Genomic DNA, 18,664 nt, shown 5'->3' on the forward strand with positions numbered 1-18,664 from the left:
ATGCTAAGACATCATACCATTTTTTTTTTTTTTTTTTAAATATCAAGTGCTGAGAGGGTTCGTAGGGAAAAGTGGCATTCTCGGAGGTAAACAGGAGCCAGATCACTTAAGGTTTATTGATTTTATGATCAGTACTTAGGTTGCTGCTAAAAGCAGATAGGTTTCCAATATATATCTGAAACCGTAGGGACCTTTTCACCTCCATCCATCTTGAAGAGCAGTGAAAACTCACTTTGCAGGCGATTACTAAGGAAAACTCAAATGTCGTTAGGGTCACTCATCTGGGGAATACCAGCTTAAACTGATATAAAATACTATTATTTAACTCTGATGAAAAAGAAGTCAGAGTGATTATTAAAGGATCAAAGGGGAACTTAAAGCTTTTAGAAGACTGGCAATCTCATCTCCATTACTGGGTTTTGTACTTGTAACATTTGGTTGGAGTTTATTTCTTTACCAGATGGGACTAATGTTAAGAGTGCATTGATGATATCACCATTTTTGTGGCTCACCACCCATTCTGGATTGGTTAATTAATCCATCACCCAGCTGGCGTTGTTCTTGTATAATGCAATGAAATCTCTTCAACGGGAATTTATAAAATAAGTTGAGAGTACAATAAAACTTGTTAATCCAGAGACTTCCATTATTAGGAACTTGTGATTACTTGATTTGTGCTTAACTGGAACTTCCATTTAATATCTGGAAAACAAGAGCCTTGGTAATACACTGTTCTAGAATTTTTACTTTCATGAACTACTGGTATTTGAATGGATAGAAAGATACACCCTGGAGAAGGGAGAAGAGACAGCTCACAGTGTGGGGGTTGTTCCTCGGTTTCAGTTGAGAATCTGAAGCGAGAGAATATCTTGAGGCAGAAGAGCAGAAATAGCCTACGAGGCAGAACGTAAGGAACGATTTCAAAAGGGATGTCTTCATATAGCCATAGTTCATGGGAAGCAACATGATGTATAGAAAAGAATGTTAGGACAGAACTGAGGAGACTTCAGATTGTGAACTGGAGGGAATATCCAAATGTGAGGTATTATTAGTATTTGGGAAATTAACACTAGGAAGATGAAAAGTATAAGAAGAAAGATATTTAAACAGTCAAATCTGCCATGTCTTGTAAAGGGAATAAAGCTTTAGTAATGTATGACAGGTTTTTCTTAAATAATTTTAGGTTTTTCTGTTAACTGATTCAGTTGAATAAAAACTGCTGTTTTTGTCCTTAACAGGGCCGGTGGGAGAGTCAACAGGATGTATCGCAAACTGCAGTTTCCAGAGGAATAGCTCCAGTTGCCCCATCCCTCCCTGACTGTCCCCCAAATAACCATTCTCCTGACCCAGGTAAGTTATATTTTCATTTGTCAATCACTGTCATGAAATTTGAGCACCTTTCAGAAATAGTTTAAGTCAGGATTTCCTACAACGTACTATTGACTACTAGTTAATGTCATCTGATTTTTTCCCTTTTTTGTCTTAACATGAACATGTTGAGTTACACTGATTTTTGAATGTTGAATTTATATTGCATCCTTCTGATAAATACCACCTGATCATGATGTGTTATCCTTTATATGTGCTTGAGTCTGTTTGCTAATATTTCGTAAAGGATTTTTGTGTATATGTACTGTGATGAATATCTACTTTCCTTTTCTCATAATAATGTGTTAGATTTTGGTATCATGATTATATTGGCCTCATGAAATGACTTGGGAAATATTTCCTTACCATCTTTTTTTCTGGAAGATTTTATATACTTAGTATTGCTTCTTCCTTAAATGCTTGACAGGATTCACCCGTGACACTATCTGGGCCTGGAATTTTCTCTTTGGGAAACTTTTAAATTATGACTTTAATTTCTTTAATACAGGGTTTTTAAAAACTTTTTATGTTTCCTTATGAGTCAGTTTTCATAAATTATGTTTTTCAGGGAATTTTCTGTTTCATCTAAATTTTAACATTTATTTCAATAAATGTTATAATGTGCCCTATTGCCCTTTTAGTGTTTGTAGGATCCGTTGTGATGTTCCTTCTTTTTATTTATTTATTTATTTTTTTTAAGGAAAAAAAAGTTTTTTTAAAGATTTTATTTATTTATTTTAAAGAGAGACAACACAAGCCAGGGAGAAAGGCAGAGGGAGAGGGAGAAGCAGACTCCTCGCTGAGCAGGGAGCCTGACGTGGGACTCCATCCCAGGACCCTGGGATCATGACCTGAGGTCATGATCATGACCACCCAGGCGCCCCTTCTTTTTATTCTTGATAATTTTTGTTTTCTTTCTGGTTTTCTTGACTACTTTTGAGACATGTTTTAGTGTTCTCAGTCTTCTCCCAGAACCAAATCTGGTCTTTCTTTATTGTTTATTTTCTGTTTCATTGATCTCTGTTTCTTTCTGCATTTCACAAATTTTGGAATGTGGTGCTTTCATTTTCATTCTATTCAAAATATTTTCTAATTTCCCTCTGATTTATTCTTTGACATGGGTTATTGGAATAGCATGTTAATTCGTTTTCATATGTCTGGGGTGGGCGGGGAACTTCTTTTTATTAATTGATTGCTTATTTAATTTTATCATGATCTGAAAGACTCTTTAATATTTCAGTCTTTTGGAATGTTTTTGAACCTGTGTTCTATCTTGGTAAACATTCTATGCATGCTTGAAAAGAACCTATTCTGTTTGGGGGCATAGTGTTCTGTATATGTCAATTAGGTCAAGGTGGTTGATAACCTTGTTCAAATCTGTTCTTTAAATATTCTGTTACACTGATTTTTTTTTTCTATTTGTTCTATCAATCACTGAGACAGAGGACATTAACTCTCCAGATCTGATCATGAAAATTACCTGTTTTTCCCTTTATCAGATCTGTTTTTGCATCATTCTTTTAGGAACTCTGTTAAGTATATACATATTTAGGATGTTATTTTTTCCCGATAAAGCAATATTTCTATCATTATGACTGTCCCTTTGTATTTCTGGAATTCTCTTACTTTGAAATCTGTCTTACCTGATTAATATAGCCACACCAACTGTCTTTTGCTTATTGTGTGAATGGTGTATCTTTTTCTTAGTCTTTTAAATTTTGGCCTGTATTTGTTCTTTAAATTATTATTATTATTATTATTTTTTAAAGATTTTATTTATTTATTCATGAGAGAGAGAGAGAGGCAGAGGGAGAAGCAGGCTCCCAAGGAGCAGGGAGCCCGATGCAGACCTCGATCCCAGGACCCTGAGATCATGACCTGAGCTGAAGGCAGACGCTTAACCGTCTGAGCCACCCAGGCGCCCTGTTCTTTAAATTAAAAGTGATTGTCTTGTAGACAGCATATAGTTAGGTGTAACTTTTTTTTTTTAATCTAGCCTGATAATTTTTGTCTTTTAATTGGCATGTTTAGTTCTTTTACATCTAATATTGTTATTGTTATGTCTTTGAATTGCTGTTGGTTTCTCTTTGGCCTTTCTATTTTTTCTCCACTGTAACTTCTTTTTTGCTTTCTTTTGGGTTAATTGAAAAATATTTTTTAGTAGTTAATTTTATTTCCATTTCTAGCTTCTTGGTATTTCTGTATTTGTTTGTTTATTAAAGTCTTTGCTCAAGGACTGTAGTATGGATTCTTAATTTATCATAGTCTACTTAGAATTAATAATATATCACTTCCCACTGTACAAATATTAGAACCTTGTTTAATTCTTTTTGCCTGTTCCCAATCCCCTCTTATTTTGTACTATTTTTGTTGTATCTTTTACAGACATTATGAACACTTTTTACAAAGTTACTCTTTTTTGCTTTATTACTATTATTTTTTTAAAGATTTTATTTATTTATTTGACACAGAGAGAAAGAGAGAGATCACAAGCTGGCAGGGGGGAGGTGGGCAGAGGGAGAGGGAGAAGCAGGCTCCTGGCCGAGCAGGGAGCCTGATGCGGGGCTCGATCCCAGGTCCCTGAGATCATGACCTGACCCGAAGGCAGATGCTTAACTGACTGAGCCACCCAGCGCCCCACTCTTTTTGCTTTAAACAGCAAACTATCTTTTAAGGAAATTAAGAGACTATAGATAATCTTTTATATTTTTCTTCATATTAATTTTTTCTGGCACTAGCCAGTTCTCCCTGAAGTCTTATATTTATCTGATATCATTTTTCTTTAGCCCAAAGAATATTCTGTAGCATTAGTTATTGTGCAGTTGTCTTAGAAAAGAGTGCTTTCCCCTTTTGGGATTATCTTTATTTCACTTTTTTTAGAAGGATTTTTCCACTAGCAGCATTTCAAAGGTCTTATGTTATCTTTTAGATTCCTTTTATGCTGAGAATCAGTCATCATTTGTGTCTCCTTTCCCTGCATGTAATATGTATCTGTTTACTCTGTTACTTGGTTTGCTTTCATAGCTTTCTCTATTTTTGTTGGACTATGATATTCTTAGGTATAGTTTTCTTTGCACTTACCTTGCTTGCATTTCATTGATGTTCTTGGATCTGTAAGTTAAGTTTTCAACAAATTTAGGAAATGTTCAGTTATTATTTCATTAAATTATTCCCCCTGGCCATTCCTCTCTTTCTCCTCTTCTGAGAATCAAATTACACACATGTTAGATTGCTTAATATTACCCTACAGGTCACAGAAGCTCTGATTTTTTAAAATTTTTATTTTTCATCTTTTTATCTTATTTTGTTTCTTCTGGTTACATAATTTCTCCTGCCATTTTCAACCTTCTGTTAAGCACATCCAGAGAATATTTTATTTCAGTTATTCTTCTTTTCAAAAAGTTCTAGAATTTCTACTTGCTGCTGCTTTTAAAGTTTTAATTTCTCTGCTGATATTCTCTACCTGTACATTTGTTAAGATCAGATTCTTCTTTACTTCCTTGGACCTGTGTATAAAAGCTGCTTTAAAGTCTTTATCTGCTAAATCCAGCATCTGGGCCATGTCATGGTCTATTTCTCTTGACTGCTTTTTTCCTTGACGATGGGTCATAGTTAACGAGTTTTGACCATTGTATTTACCCGTGTAACTTATATCCCAGTCAAGATATACAAGATTTATATGACTCCAGTTACTGTCCACAATCAGCCAATGTTCTGATTTCTATCCTTTCAGATTAGTATTGCCTGTTGTACAATTTCATACAAATGGAATCATACAGTATATACTCTCTTTATGTTTGGCTTCTTTTATTTATCATTTCTGTTTACATCTCCATACCATTGCATCTTTCAGTAATTTATTTTTTATTGTTGAGAAAAACTTCACTTACACAGTTGAGTTTATCATAATTTTTAATTAGTTCTTTTGTTTGTGGACATTTAGTTTGTTTCTAGTTTTTGGTTACTATGAATAAAGTTTGTTCTTATACAAGTCATTTTGTGAACATTTCTCTTGAGTTACGTACCTAGGAGTGAAATTACTGGGTCATAGAGTGCCACCTTGTTTTAAAGTTCTGTAATTTTTTTTTTTTTTGAGAGAGAGAGAGAGCATGCATGTATGCATGCCAGTGGGGGGGGGAGGGGAAGAGGGAGAGAGAGTCTTAAGCTGGGTGTTGAGCCCAACATGGGGCTCCATCTCACGACCCGGAGATCATGAGCCAAGATCACAAGTTGGAGGCTTAGCCAACTAAGCCACCCAGGTGCCCCAAATTTGTTGTTTTAAAAAAAAATTTGTGGGGTGCCTGGGTGGTTCAGTCAGTTAAGCGTCTGACTCTTGGTTTTGGCTCAGGTCATGATCTTGTGGTCATGGGATCGAGCCTGCATAGGGCTCTGTGCTTAGTGTGAAGTCTGCTTCAGATTCTCTCTCCCTCTCACTCTTCCTCTCTCTCTCTCTCAAATAAATAAATAAATAAAATCTTTAAAAAAGTTTGTAATAGTGGTGCCTGGGTGGCTCATTTGGTTAAGCGTCTGACTCTTGATTTCAGCTCAGGTCTTGATCTTAGGGTTGTGAGTTCCAATCCCAAGTTGGGCTCCACACTGGGCATAGAGCCTACTCAAAAAATAATAATAATAAAAAAATATAATTTAATTTAAAAAATTTGTAATTAATGCTTACTTGATTTACATATTTACCACTTTGTTTTGCTCATTGTTGCTTCTTGCATCTCACTTTGTTCTTCTGAGTTTAGTTTCTTTTTTGTGAATTATATTCATCATCAGTCATTTAGCAGTCGTCTGTTAGTGACAGACCCTTTCTTTTATATGTTTAAGTTTTTATTTTGCTTTCACATTGGAAGAATTCTTTTACTATGGTATTTATGGTATATATCAAACATACAAGAGTATAAAGAGTAACATAATGTGCCCTCAAGTACCGCCTCCCTTCAGAATGATCAGTTCATCACCAGTCTGATTTATCTTTGCTCCTGCTGCTTCTGTACACCCTCTTATGATTAATTTGAAGCAAATCCCAGATATCATTTCATCTGTATTTGTACATGTATCTCTAAAGCAATACCCCCAAATAACATTTTGCTCTTAAGAAAATTTAAAAATAAGTGCTAGATATCATCAAACATCTAGTCAGTATTTATATTTCTCCAGTTGGATCAAAAATATTTTTTAGTTATTTTGAGTGAAAATCCAACTGTAAGGTTCATATATTGTGATGAGTTGGTATGTGTCTTGAGTTGTTTAATGTATATGTTCCTCTCTATCTATATCCCCCATGCATTGTATATGTTGAAGAGACTGTCTTTGTATGGTAGACTCTGTATGTTCTTACTTTTGCTGGTTATATCCCCATGAGGTTTTTTAAACATGGTTCTCTGTCTACCATATTTCCTGTGAATTGGTGATTAGCTCCACGGTCTTGAACAGATTCAGGCTAGTTTGAGGGAGGGATGGGAGGTAGAATAAATGAAAGTGTAGTTTTGTGTATTTACCTCAGAAGACACATCATGTCTGATGCTCTCTTTTTTTGATTGTCTCTCTTTATGATATATGCAGCCTTTGATAGATTATTGGCTAGATCTTTATTTAATTAGGGGTCATTCTTAGTGTAGAATTAATTAATTGTATATAGAACTCTAGATTGTCCTTTTTTTTCCCCCAACATTTTGATGATTATGTTCTTCTGGCTCTTTATTCATCTCAAACTTATTTCTGTTTGTTTGTTTTGTTTTTCTCTTTCCTACTTTTGCCTTATAAATTAATTGACTTTTTTGAACTCAGTTTTAACATATCTCTTGGCATTTAGAGTTATCTCTTTGCTTTATGTTTTTAATGATTGCTCTCATGATTATAAAAATCCTTACCTTTTCACAGTCTACTTAGAGTTACTATTGTACTACTTTATGTAAAATATACAAGCCTTGGAACTGTATGGGTCCATGTACCAACTGTATTACCAATGAACTTGGAGTCATTTCAGGGGTCAGTGTGGGGTAGAGGCATGCAGGTGGTTGTGTGTTTCTGTTCAGACAGTACCACACACAAATTCTCAGGTTGACTTGCTTGTTCTTTTTAAAGTGTTATGTGGATACAGTGTTTTATCATTTATGAGTTTTAGATTACATTTCCCTAGAAATTTAGTTTTATTCACTAATAGGAAAGAAATCTTCTATCGTAGGCATTGTCTGCATGTCTGATCCCAGCCTTTGGTAATTTAGAGCAGGTTGGTTCAGGGCATCAATCCCTTTCTTGTGAAAGCAACCCAGACATCACCCTTTTTCTAAAAGGTCCATTTCATCATTATTCAATAAGTAGATATGAAAAACTAAAGTTGTAGAAGACATAGTCCTGACTTCAAAGAGGTTAAAGTCTAGATAGAGAGCTATACATGTGTGTCATCAGCTATGTGATTTAAAAATGAAAAACCCCATCTTATTCTAGGGCAGAAGTTAGTATGTGAACCAATTAGTGACGAGGACTGGGGTTGGATTACCCTTCTGATACTAATAGGAACATTGGATATTAGAATGTTTTAGAAATACCCTAATTGCTGTTATTTAATTAGAAAAAGGAAACAACATTGTGTTTGAGGGTAGCTATGATAATACTATGTTTTTCTAACATTTTTTAAGGGTACTTTTTAAGAATTTATATTATTAGGGGTGCCTGGGTGGCTCATTCGGTTGGGCGGCTGCCTTCAGCTCAGGTCATGATCCCAGGGTCCTGGGATCGAGCCCCACATTGGGCTCCCTGCTCGACGGAGAGCCTGCTTCTCCCTTTCCCTCTGCCTGCCGCTCTGCCTACTTGTGCTATCTCTCTGTCAAATAAATAAATTTTTAAAAATCTTTAAAAAAAAAAGGATTTATATTATTAGATTCACTACAAATGAAATTTGGCAAATTTATGGGAGAGAAAATGTCTACATTGTTGTTTCCATTTGATCTCTTTTCCTTTCAATATTGTTGACAGGACTTAGTAGCCTCGCGGCCTCCTACTTGAATCCAGTAAAATCCTTTGTGCCACAAATGCCAAAGCTCTTGAAGTCTCTTTTCCCTGTCCGTGATGAGAAAAGGGGCAAACAGCCTTCTCCCCTCGCACATCAGGTAAGAGCATCAGGAAAGCAACAGTGAACAGTTTCTCATTCCTGGCGGAATGATGCTCTGTGTTGCAATGACACTGGAGGGAGAGGGGTAGCAGGGGTGGGGGGCCTTGGACCTGGGCTTTTAGGTCCACTGAAAGCTTGTGATCATTTCTCCTCCACCCTCTTCAGAGGTAACAGAGCTGTTGAAACTTATTGACGGTCTCAATCCTTTTTGCTTTTAAAAAATGCCGAGTACACTGCTAATGTGATTTATGGTAATATTACTTAGAGCAACAATAGTAAAATTTATGAAGTGCACTTAGCGTTGTTTGTGTATTGCCAAACAGAAAATGTAATTCTATTTTTAATTCTTGATTTCGTTTCTTATTTCAAACAATTTTATATCATCACTGTCCTTCCCTCTCCACCTCTTTTTCCTCTGCTGTGGTTTACCTGTTCCTTCATTTAAAATATTAAACGTGATCACTTGTCTTATTTCCCCCTTTTCATGAAACTCTCTGCCCAGCCTTCAAATAAGTTTTTAGAGAAAATCTTAAAGGGTTTTCCACATAATCAGGAAACTGCTCTTATGCAATGGTGAATGGGAAGCCTCTTGGAAATGTAATTTCCAGCCTTATGTAGGTGTGAATTCAGCAGAAAATGATAAATGAGGATTTATTTATACTCCTTAAAAAACACATACAGTGCAAGTTCAGTTGTTGAAATAGGTCTTTTGACATCAGCTTATCCACATTCATTGAAAACATTCAAGTTGCAGAAATGCAGGTGAGTCCTTGTCCGAGACCTTAACTATTTAAAAGAATTTTCTGAGTTTATGAATGCATATTCAAGGGTGGTGGTATTAGTTTTGTAAGGCTGCTCTACAGATATATAATATTTTAAATCTAGCATTGTATAAACATGTACTTAAGCAGACATGGACACATACTGAATGAGAAAAATAAAGATCACGATTTTGGATGTTTGAACTAAATTTGACTAAGCACATAAAGGGTACTTGGCAGTTACCAAAGAATCTAGGACCACGAGAGCTACAAGAAATAGCAAGTCTAATACTTGGTTGGGGCTTAGGCAAAAATGATTTTTCCCAAGGATTTGCTGTTGGCATATGTTATTCTGTCCTAAACTTACACGTCATTATTTTGTAATGTACGACGCATGGACTCTCTGTCAGAATTTCCATGGTGGCTTTTTAAGAAGGTAACTTTAAAAACAATAACAGCCTGACCTCCTAACCCAGACCCCATCTGGGGGTGCCTTTACAACCTGTGTTTATAAGCACCCAAGGTGATTTTATCAAAACGTATAGTTGGATAACCACCCTTTTTCAGTCGCTATTTGGTGAAGACAGAGTTCTAGAAGTTAAAGGAAATTGGCATGGCATTAGAAGTTACTGAATCAGACTGCTATAGTTAGAGTTAGTTTTTAAAAACTACTTTGAGTTTTTGATATGGCAAGTCAGATCACCTGCTACAATAAATTGTTTTTACTGTTTTGCTGGTAGATGACTGGTTCTTCTGGATATGAGAGGAATAATCATGTGTTAGAAAGAAATGTAGTGATGGCAGATAACTGCATTTTGTAATGTCCAGTTTAAGAAAGGCGATCTTGTGATATTTTGAAGATCTTTTGTGCAATATTTGTCCATTTGGTTTACTTCTTTTGAGCATAGATAAGCAAAGATATTGAAGAAAGTGGCCCCAGATAGTTCATATTTCATGAATAAATAAAAATATAAATACAAAGCTGGTCTTAATGAAGATGCCCAGTGGTGGAGCTAAATGGTCCAATTGGTTTGTAACCCCTACTCCACCAAAGGGCCTTCCCTGAAGGTCACCAGGGAGCTGCATCTTGCCTGCACCCATTCCAGGGTCCTCTTCTGACTTGACATCATACCTGATACACTTCCATCTCTAGGCTTCAGTGTGGTGACATTTGCATGGTTTCTCTCCTGCTGACCGCTCAGTCTTTCTCAGTTGCCTTTTCTGGGACTGTTTATTCCATCAGGCTGCTAACATTCAGGTGCCCCAGAGCTCCATCCTGGGCCTTCTCTCCATGGGTCATCTCATTCAGTTCCATGGCTTTAACTATTTCTGCATTGACAATGTTCATATTTCAATCTCTAGCCCAGACTTTGCCCCTGAGCTCTGGCCTCATGGAGCTAAATGCCCATTAAGCTTTTCTACTTGTAAATCAATTAAGCATTCACATTTTACCAGTCCAGAACATTACTGTTGGTTTCAGCTCATAAGTCTGTTTACCCCCAACACACAAAATACTTAAAAATACATGCCCATCAGGCGCCTGGGTGGCTCAGTCTATTAGGCATCTGCCTTCAGCTCAGATCATGATCTCAGAGTCCTGGGATCCAGTCCCACATCCGGCTCCCTGCTCAGTGGGGAGTCTGCTTCTCCTTTCCCTTTGCCCCTCCCCCTGCTTGTGCTCTGTTTCTCTCTCTCTCTCTCTCAAATAAATAAATAAAATATTTTAAAATAATACATGCCCATCTCAGTATATAGCACAAATATCCACCCAGTTGCTCAAACCTCACAAAGACTCCACCAGTAAGATTTCATAGGTACCACTTCTAATCCATGACTCCCGGTCATCTACATTTCTTCATTCTTGCCACCCTGGTCTCTTGCCCAGATGATTACAGCAGCCTACATACAGGTCTGTCTGACACTTTTTGCCTCATAAAAGTCTTTTATTCACGAAGTAGCCAGAGTGACCGTCCAGAGTCTTACTTTAGTTCATGGCTTGAAATCTTCACTGCTTCTCACTGAATAAAATCTAAATTCCTTACTGTGCCTTACAGTGTCCTATATGACCTGGACCCCTGACCTTTAATCTTTATGCCTTTTATTTCCTCTTCGTTCACCAAACATGTTGGCCTTTTCCTTCTTTCCTTCCTTCCTTCCTTCCTTCCTTCCTCCCTCCCTCCCTCCCTCCCTCCCTCCCTCCCTTTCTTCCTTCCTTCCTTATTTGAGAGAGATCAAGAGAGAGCACACTAGGAGGGGGCAGGGAGGGGCAGAGGGAGAAGGAGAGGCAGGCTCCCCACTGAGCGGGGAGCCTGATGCGGGACTCTTGAGGGGCTCTTGATCCCAGGACTCTGGGATCATGACCTGAGCCGAAAGCAAACGCTCAACTGACTGAGCCACCCAGGCACCCCTTTTTCATTCTTATCTCACGAACACATGAAGTTCATTTTGGTCTCAAGAATTTTTTGCCTTTGCCTTTCCTTCTACTTGGAATACTCTTTCATGAAGTCTTTGCATGGCTACCAGGTCTCTAGTAGAGTGGTCTGCTATTTAGAATGGTCAAGACAGGCCAGTCTAAGGAAGTACGTTTGCGTATAGAATGGCCTCAACCAATTAAACTAAAACAACAGCTTCCACCACATCAGTACTATTCCCGTATTTAATCTTTTCATTGGATGTTATTGTTATGTTTATATGTTTATTGATTAGCTCCTCTTTAGAATGTAATCCTTGAGGGCAGGGGCATAGTTGATCCGAAATGTGTATTGGTTGACCATTGACATATATTCAGATTATAATATTAGGTAGTTTGTCTGTGTCAGTGTCGCCCAGTGGTATAAAGCACTATGTTTACAGTTTACAGGTGAGAGTATCAGATCTGAGTGGGTACTTGCGATATCAAGACATAATTATGAACTTCCTTTCCTAGATTGATGCAAGTTCCACTAAAGAACTATTCCTAAATGGGGGGACAACTTAAGCTTACCATTAGGATTTAGTTGGTCAAAGACACTTGTGTTCATCTCATTTTTATTGACTATTTCTGAGAAAGCTCTAAGAGCAGTAAATTATAATTTTAAATGACATTGTCAAATAGAGGTTCCCTTACTAGGGCCACTTTAAATATGCTTTAAGTTGTTGCCATCTGAGTGGTGTTTCATAGGAGCACTGTAATGCCAATGGGATTTCAAAATAACAGCAATAAGAACAATCCTGTATTCGTTAGATTTTTTTTAGTACCCCCAATTTTTAAATTTTTATTTATTTATTTATTCATTTATTTTTTAAGATTTTATTTATCTATTTGACAGAGACACAGCGAAAGAGGGAACACAGCAGGGGGAGTGGGAGAGGGAGAAGCAGGCTTCCCGCCGAGCAGGGAGTCTGATGCGGGCTCGATCCCAGGACCCTGGGATCATGACCTGAGCCGAAGGCAGACGCTTAACAACTGAGCTACCCAGGTGTCCCGCCCCCAATTTTTTAAAATAGTAGTCTTTATGTAATATAATGCCATCTGATTCACTTGGAAATCAGATTTGATACCTAAAGTTGAGGGTCTTACTTTTTTTGATGATCTGCCCTGCCCCTCCTTGTGGCACCTCCAAGTCCTCCAGGAAAAAGATCAGTTTATTTCCAACCAGTCTTTGCCTCAGAGTTTCCTCTGCTATTACCCAGGAGTTAGAGGGAGGGGAAGAGGAAGTTTGCTCCAGACTTAACAGCTATAGATTAGCCCACTGTATCTCAGATAATAAGTGCTTCATCATTCTTCAATTGTCTTGTCCAGGTCTTGCTTCGAGTGGGGAGCCCAGAAGTATTTTCAAGCCCATGCTTGAAAATGGTACAATTATCATCTCCCTCTTCTAAACAACGTACTTCTACCAAAGTAGCATATGATTGGACTTTTTTTTAAAGGCCAGTATTAGCTTGTTGTGCCTCTGGTCAGTTAGCATTCCCTTTTGTGTTTGCTTGTTTATTTGCTTGTTTATTTGTTTACACTCTTGGCAATGCAGTTCTTCTCTTTTATTATTATGTTGTCTAATCGATGTGTAAAAATACTTAAATAAGGAACTTTAGCTTGATTTCTAAAATTTTTCATCCTAGTTTTGTTTTAATGCTCCTAGAATGTCAAGATATTTCTTGAGTAATTATGTAAAAAAATACATGTGTTTTAGCTATCACCTGCAAACTTTTTAAGGGCATAGTCTCTCTGTACTTGAGTCATAAACAAAATATTGAACATTGGAGGGCCTGAGAGAGGACCCTTTAGTAGGCAACTCAAGATTACTCCTCAAGTCACAGGGTGACAGATCAACGTTTCAGCTCTGCATATTCAGTAACTGCCACCTCCAGTCCACATTTCTTGCTCTTTCTACCAAAGAGCTCATGGGAGACTTTGTTAGATACATTATGGAAATAAAGGGACACCCTGTCTGTGGCCTTTCTTTGTGTACCCAATCTTGTAAGCCTAAAACAGATCCATGCTGACCAGCGTTCCTAGACCACTCTGTTCACTGCCTGGCTTTGCCATAGCTCTGTGTGAGGTATCTAATGGTATGACTTAACCAGTAGCGTAAAGAAATGCACAAGTACTGTGAAGCTTGCTCTCTATTTTGATTCTATGTTTTGTTTGCTGCTGGTGCTTTGTTAGTGCACTCATTTCAATGGCCTGTATAAATAGTCATTAAATAATCAATACCAGACTAAAAAACTGTGTTACAGAATAACATCAAAGAGAGAACCCAGAAAAAATAGAAATCAGTGCATATGCCTAAAAGGAATCTGGACCAATTCTACAGTATAGGAAAGAATAAATATGATATTAATATTGCATAAGACTTAGAGATAATAGATAGTAACCTTGCTAAAGACATATAATGTGTAACAGCACAAAAAACCCCAAAAACCCCCAAATGGTTTGAGGATCAACAGAAACAGTACATGGTAACCAAATAGACCATGTATGATAGCACATTTTCTTTCTACCCTGCCCCAACTTAATCTTTTTATCATTTGTAAAGCTATTTCTCTCTCCATTTCCCACCGAACTGTGATGAAAGATATTAAAACTTCTTCCTTTTTTATATTTCTGTCCCTCTTTAGTTTGGAGGCTTAAAGTCCTTCTCTGAAGTAGTCACAATATCGAAGACACCCCCACGGACTCACCTGAATGCCACCCTTGGTGTTATTAGACCACACTTAGATTACTGCACTTGGTTCTGGGTATGTTACTATGGGAAATCCATTGACCAATTGGATTTATTTCAGGGGATAACGTCAGAAATGATTTATGAGGAAGGACTAGAGGAGTTATTTATAGCTTGACCAAACAATGACTAAGAGAGCTGACTCCATAAGCATTCAAGGGATGGCAGCACCAACGCGGGAGAACGGTATGAGGGTGGCTTGCTAAGGCAGGGGGTGGAAGGCACCGAGAATGACAGAGATGAAATTAACAAAGAGAATGGTAGCAGCTGTGAATAAGTAAGATGAGTTAGAGATAGCGGGGTGCTCTCTTAAGAAAAAAGAACACCGTGGAATTTTTGCCACTTCTGTTTTCAGAAAATAAGATTTTGAGAATATAAAAATAGTCCAGGTTAAGAACTGAGGAATGGGATAGGTCCTGTTCCTACCAGTCATTGCTGTGTTTTCACTGTTAGGTGGAAGAGAGGCAGAAGTTGTGTAATGAAGGAAGGATTATTCTCAAAAAAGTACTTTTAATCAGTGTGTCCTTGACATTTTCAAACAAGAGTGTTCAATACCCTCCCTCATGGAGAGATGCAAACGTATAACCGTGGTGAGACTCTAACGAAAAAATTAATGCCTATTAACTTGTTCTTTGGAGTCAGCAGGTTTTCAGATAAGCTGCTGTTATTTTTTGGCATTCTATTTCAATATTTGGAAAGATCTCTGTGGATCTTTCCTTGTAGGGTAGAAGTTAGCAGTTTATTCTGAAGATTTAAAAACGAAGATTCTTATATCTTACAGAATGTTTTGGTTTGAAGATATTCATAAAGATTTATGTTTCTCATTTTTATGGAGATTTGTTTTTGTTTGTAATCAATTTCTGAGTTCCAGAAATGCAAAGATACTACACTGGAAGAGGTGGCAGCTGACAGAATTGCTGTCTTTGACCTTCTGATGCGAGTTTAGTAACTAATCTGGAAAATAATGAACTGCAATTAATGAAATCTGTACTCATATTCAAGTGTGTTTCTCAGACAGCACATAAAATAATTGAAGGAACTTCCTGCTCTCTAATTAGTTAGATTGAATTAATTTGGCATAATAGCGTTTTTCATGTATCTAGAAGTTTGTGTTCAGATGAAGCTATTTATGTCCTTCAAACTTTGGGACTCCAAATGGCATTCTTGGTTCATCTGGAGAATTAAAGAGTTAATACTCAGCTTTAATTTCTGCCATCAAAAGCACAGTCACATTTCTGGCCTGTCCTTGTTGTACGGCCTGTCCTTTTTCAGTGTCCCGCACTTTGCTTGGGACTGTCTTGTCAACCACAGGGATATTTTTCTCCATTTTCAACACTGCTTCCACTGTGGAGGAAGGACAAAGCCTTGAGGAGAGAGCGCAGCACCCTGCACATCTCAGATGCTGATTGAAAAGATGCCTGTGTGGCCAGCGATTCCATCTTTCATGTCAGTGATCCTTCCATATATAAAATGGGAAAAAACAAACCAACTACTAGTTCTTCCCTTGTGTGCAAAGATGCTGTTGTAGGGCTTCTCAGGCTTGGATTCCCTTGGTAAAGTGAACATATAAATGCTTATCCTTGTGTCATCATCACCAAGGGTTCGTCACCATAACTAACCAAAATAAGAAAAAAGGGTTTATGTCTTGTCTTCCAGCCTTCAGTGTTCCTTAATTGTTCAGGTTCTTTTTTTTTTTTTTAAAGATTTTATTTATTTATTTGAGAGAGAGAGAATGAGAGAGAGAGAACACATGAGAGGGGATAGGGTCAGAGGATGAAGCAGACTCCCTGCCGAGCAGGGGGCCCGATGCGGGACTCGATCCCGGGACTCCAGGATCATGACCTGAGCCGAAGGCAGTCGCTCAACCAACTGAGTCACCCAGGCGCCCAGTTGTTCAGGTTCTTTAAAGGATAATGATATGAGCATTTCCACCTTGTAATTTAGTAAGTAGCATACATAATAAATATACTTGGATATGTTATGCTACATTCACTTGCTCCTGAGTTAACAAAGGCAAGTTTGCACAGGGTTTCTGGAGTACAGACTTCAAAAAAAAATTTTTTTTTTAATTCAAGGCAAATGATTTCCATTCAGTTCCTTTAGGAATGAATTCTTAGGCACTTTACTACTGTTAGTTTTCCAAAATCATAATGTTTTGCCATCTCTCTTTGCCCCAGAAATGTGTGGGTACTGTATTGACAGATACTGAGTTGACAAGGTTGTCTTCACAATCAGGCATGGTAGTTGATCTGAAAAATAGTGAAAATGAGAGTTTCTGAGGCAGTACAGAAGTTGATTGAAGAGACCTTAGTCTGCCAGTCATTTTTCAGAAATTGTCATTGTACACTTTTGTATGAGTCTCTAGACCAGAGATTGGCCAACTTTTTTTGTTAAGAGCCATATAGTATTATTTTAGGATTTGCAGGCCAGTCAAAACTAGCTGTAGACAATACTTATAGTAAGTGAGTCTGGATGTGTTTTAAGAAAATTTTACTTATAACCCTCCAAATTTGAATTTTATATCATTTTTTCATGTAACAAAGTATTCTTTTATTTTAGTAATTTGAAAATGTAAAAACCATTCTTAGCTTACCTGATATACCAAACAGGTGACAGTCTAGATTTAGACCCTATTTTATTCTATTTATTTATTTATTTATTTTTAAGATTTTATTTATTTATTTACTCGAGAGAGATAGCGAGAGAGATCACAAGCAGGAGGAGAGGGAGAAGCAGGCTTCCCGTGGAGCAGGGAGCCCGATGTGGGTCTCAATCCCAGGACCCTGGCATCATGACCTGAGCCGAAGGCAGATGCTTAACCGACTGAGCCACCCAGGCGCCCTTACTCTATTTGTTTTTAAAGATTTTATCCATCTATTTGACAGAGAGAGAGCACAAGCAGGGGGAGCAGCAGGGAGAGGGGGAAGCAGACTTCCCGCAGAGCAGGGAGCTTGATGCAGGGCTTGATCCTAGGACCCCGGGATCATGATCCAAGCTGAAGGCAGACGCGCAACTGACTGAGCCACCCAGGCGCCCCAGACCCTATTAAAAAAATTTTTTTTTAAGAGAGAGTGTGCAAGTGGGGGGAGGGTGGGGAGAGGGAGAGAGAGAATCCCAAGCAGGCTTCATGCTCAGCATGGAGCCCGACTTGGGGCTCGATCTCAGGACCCTGAGATCATGACCTCAGCCGAAACCAAGGGTTGGATTGAGTCACTCAGGTGCTCCTAAAATTTTTAAGATTAACAAATATTTTGTCTTTTAATAACCTTGAGAAACTAATAACCATTATTTCAAATGAAGTGAAATTACATCCTTTTAAAAAAAAAACACCATAAGTTTTTTGGGCCACCTGGGTGGCTCACTCAGTTAAGCATCTGCCTTTGGCTTAGATCATGATCTCGAGGTCCTGAGATCGAGCCCCGAGTTGGGCTCCCTCCCTGCTCCATGGGGAGTCTGCTTCTCCCTGTCCACTCTCTCAAACAAATAAATAAAATATTAAAAATAAAAATTAAAAAACATTTTTTAAAAGATTTTATTAATTTACTTGAGAAAGAGCAAGCAAGGGAGAGAGCATGAGCATGGGGGTGGTGCAGAGGGAGAAGGAGATGCAGACTCCCCACTGAGCAGGGATCCCAATGTGGGGCTCCATCCCAGGACCCCAGGATCATGACCTGAGCCAAAGGCATACGCTTAACCAACTGAGCCACCCAGGCGCCCCATAAGTTGTTTTTTTCACATAAATATTTAAGTAAGTGTTAACAATTATCATGTGGAGGTTTAAAAAGTAAACTAGATTCTATAAAAATAAGAAACTATTTTTTCTGACAACTCCAGAAGTACTAGTATTTGAAATTTTCTATATGTACTACCTCAAATAAGTTGAATTAACACATATATAAATAATATAGTGAAATAAGTCTGTTTTGATGGTCTTACTCACTTTTACCCACTGATAAAACAGTTTACTTATTGATCAAAGGAGTGGACCTTTTAGTTGTTTTTTATAATTAGTTAAATAGGAATATCAGATATTAGACCCTGAGTGCCTATTTCTGAGGAGCATAGGAACCCTATGTGTGGTTTTGCTCACACTGTATTCCCAGATCCTGGTACAGTCTTCGAAATATAGCAGGCGCCTGATACATGTTTGTAAATGAGTAAATTAATAATACCTAAGGTTCTTTATTTGAAAGAAAATGGAATTAATATCATATCCT

The 18,664-nt window shown here is 37.7% G+C and overlaps 1 protein-coding gene across 2 annotated transcripts in view; it reads left to right on the plus strand.

Annotated features, from left to right (window-relative positions):
* KIF13B (kinesin family member 13B) overlaps positions 1-18,664 on the plus strand; it is a 201,206-nt gene that overhangs the window by 163,573 nt on the left and 18,969 nt on the right. Inside the window, exons 36-38 of one of the 2 annotated variants that reach the window (XM_064585325.1) lie at positions 1,239-1,350; positions 8,350-8,483; positions 14,344-14,463. In XM_064585325.1, the coding sequence (XP_064441395.1) occupies positions 1,239-1,350; positions 8,350-8,483; positions 14,344-14,463 (366 nt within the window). The remainder of the gene's footprint in view (positions 1-1,238; positions 1,351-8,349; positions 8,484-14,343; positions 14,464-18,664) is intronic. The other variant, XM_045880084.3, reaches the window with a different exon arrangement.

This window comes from Mirounga angustirostris, unplaced genomic scaffold, assembly GCF_029215605.1.
Source record: "Mirounga angustirostris isolate CCGP_5_RB_7025 unplaced genomic scaffold, mMirAng1.0.hap1 SCAF_2, whole genome shotgun sequence".
Taxonomy (NCBI): domain Eukaryota; kingdom Metazoa; phylum Chordata; class Mammalia; order Carnivora; family Phocidae; genus Mirounga; species Mirounga angustirostris.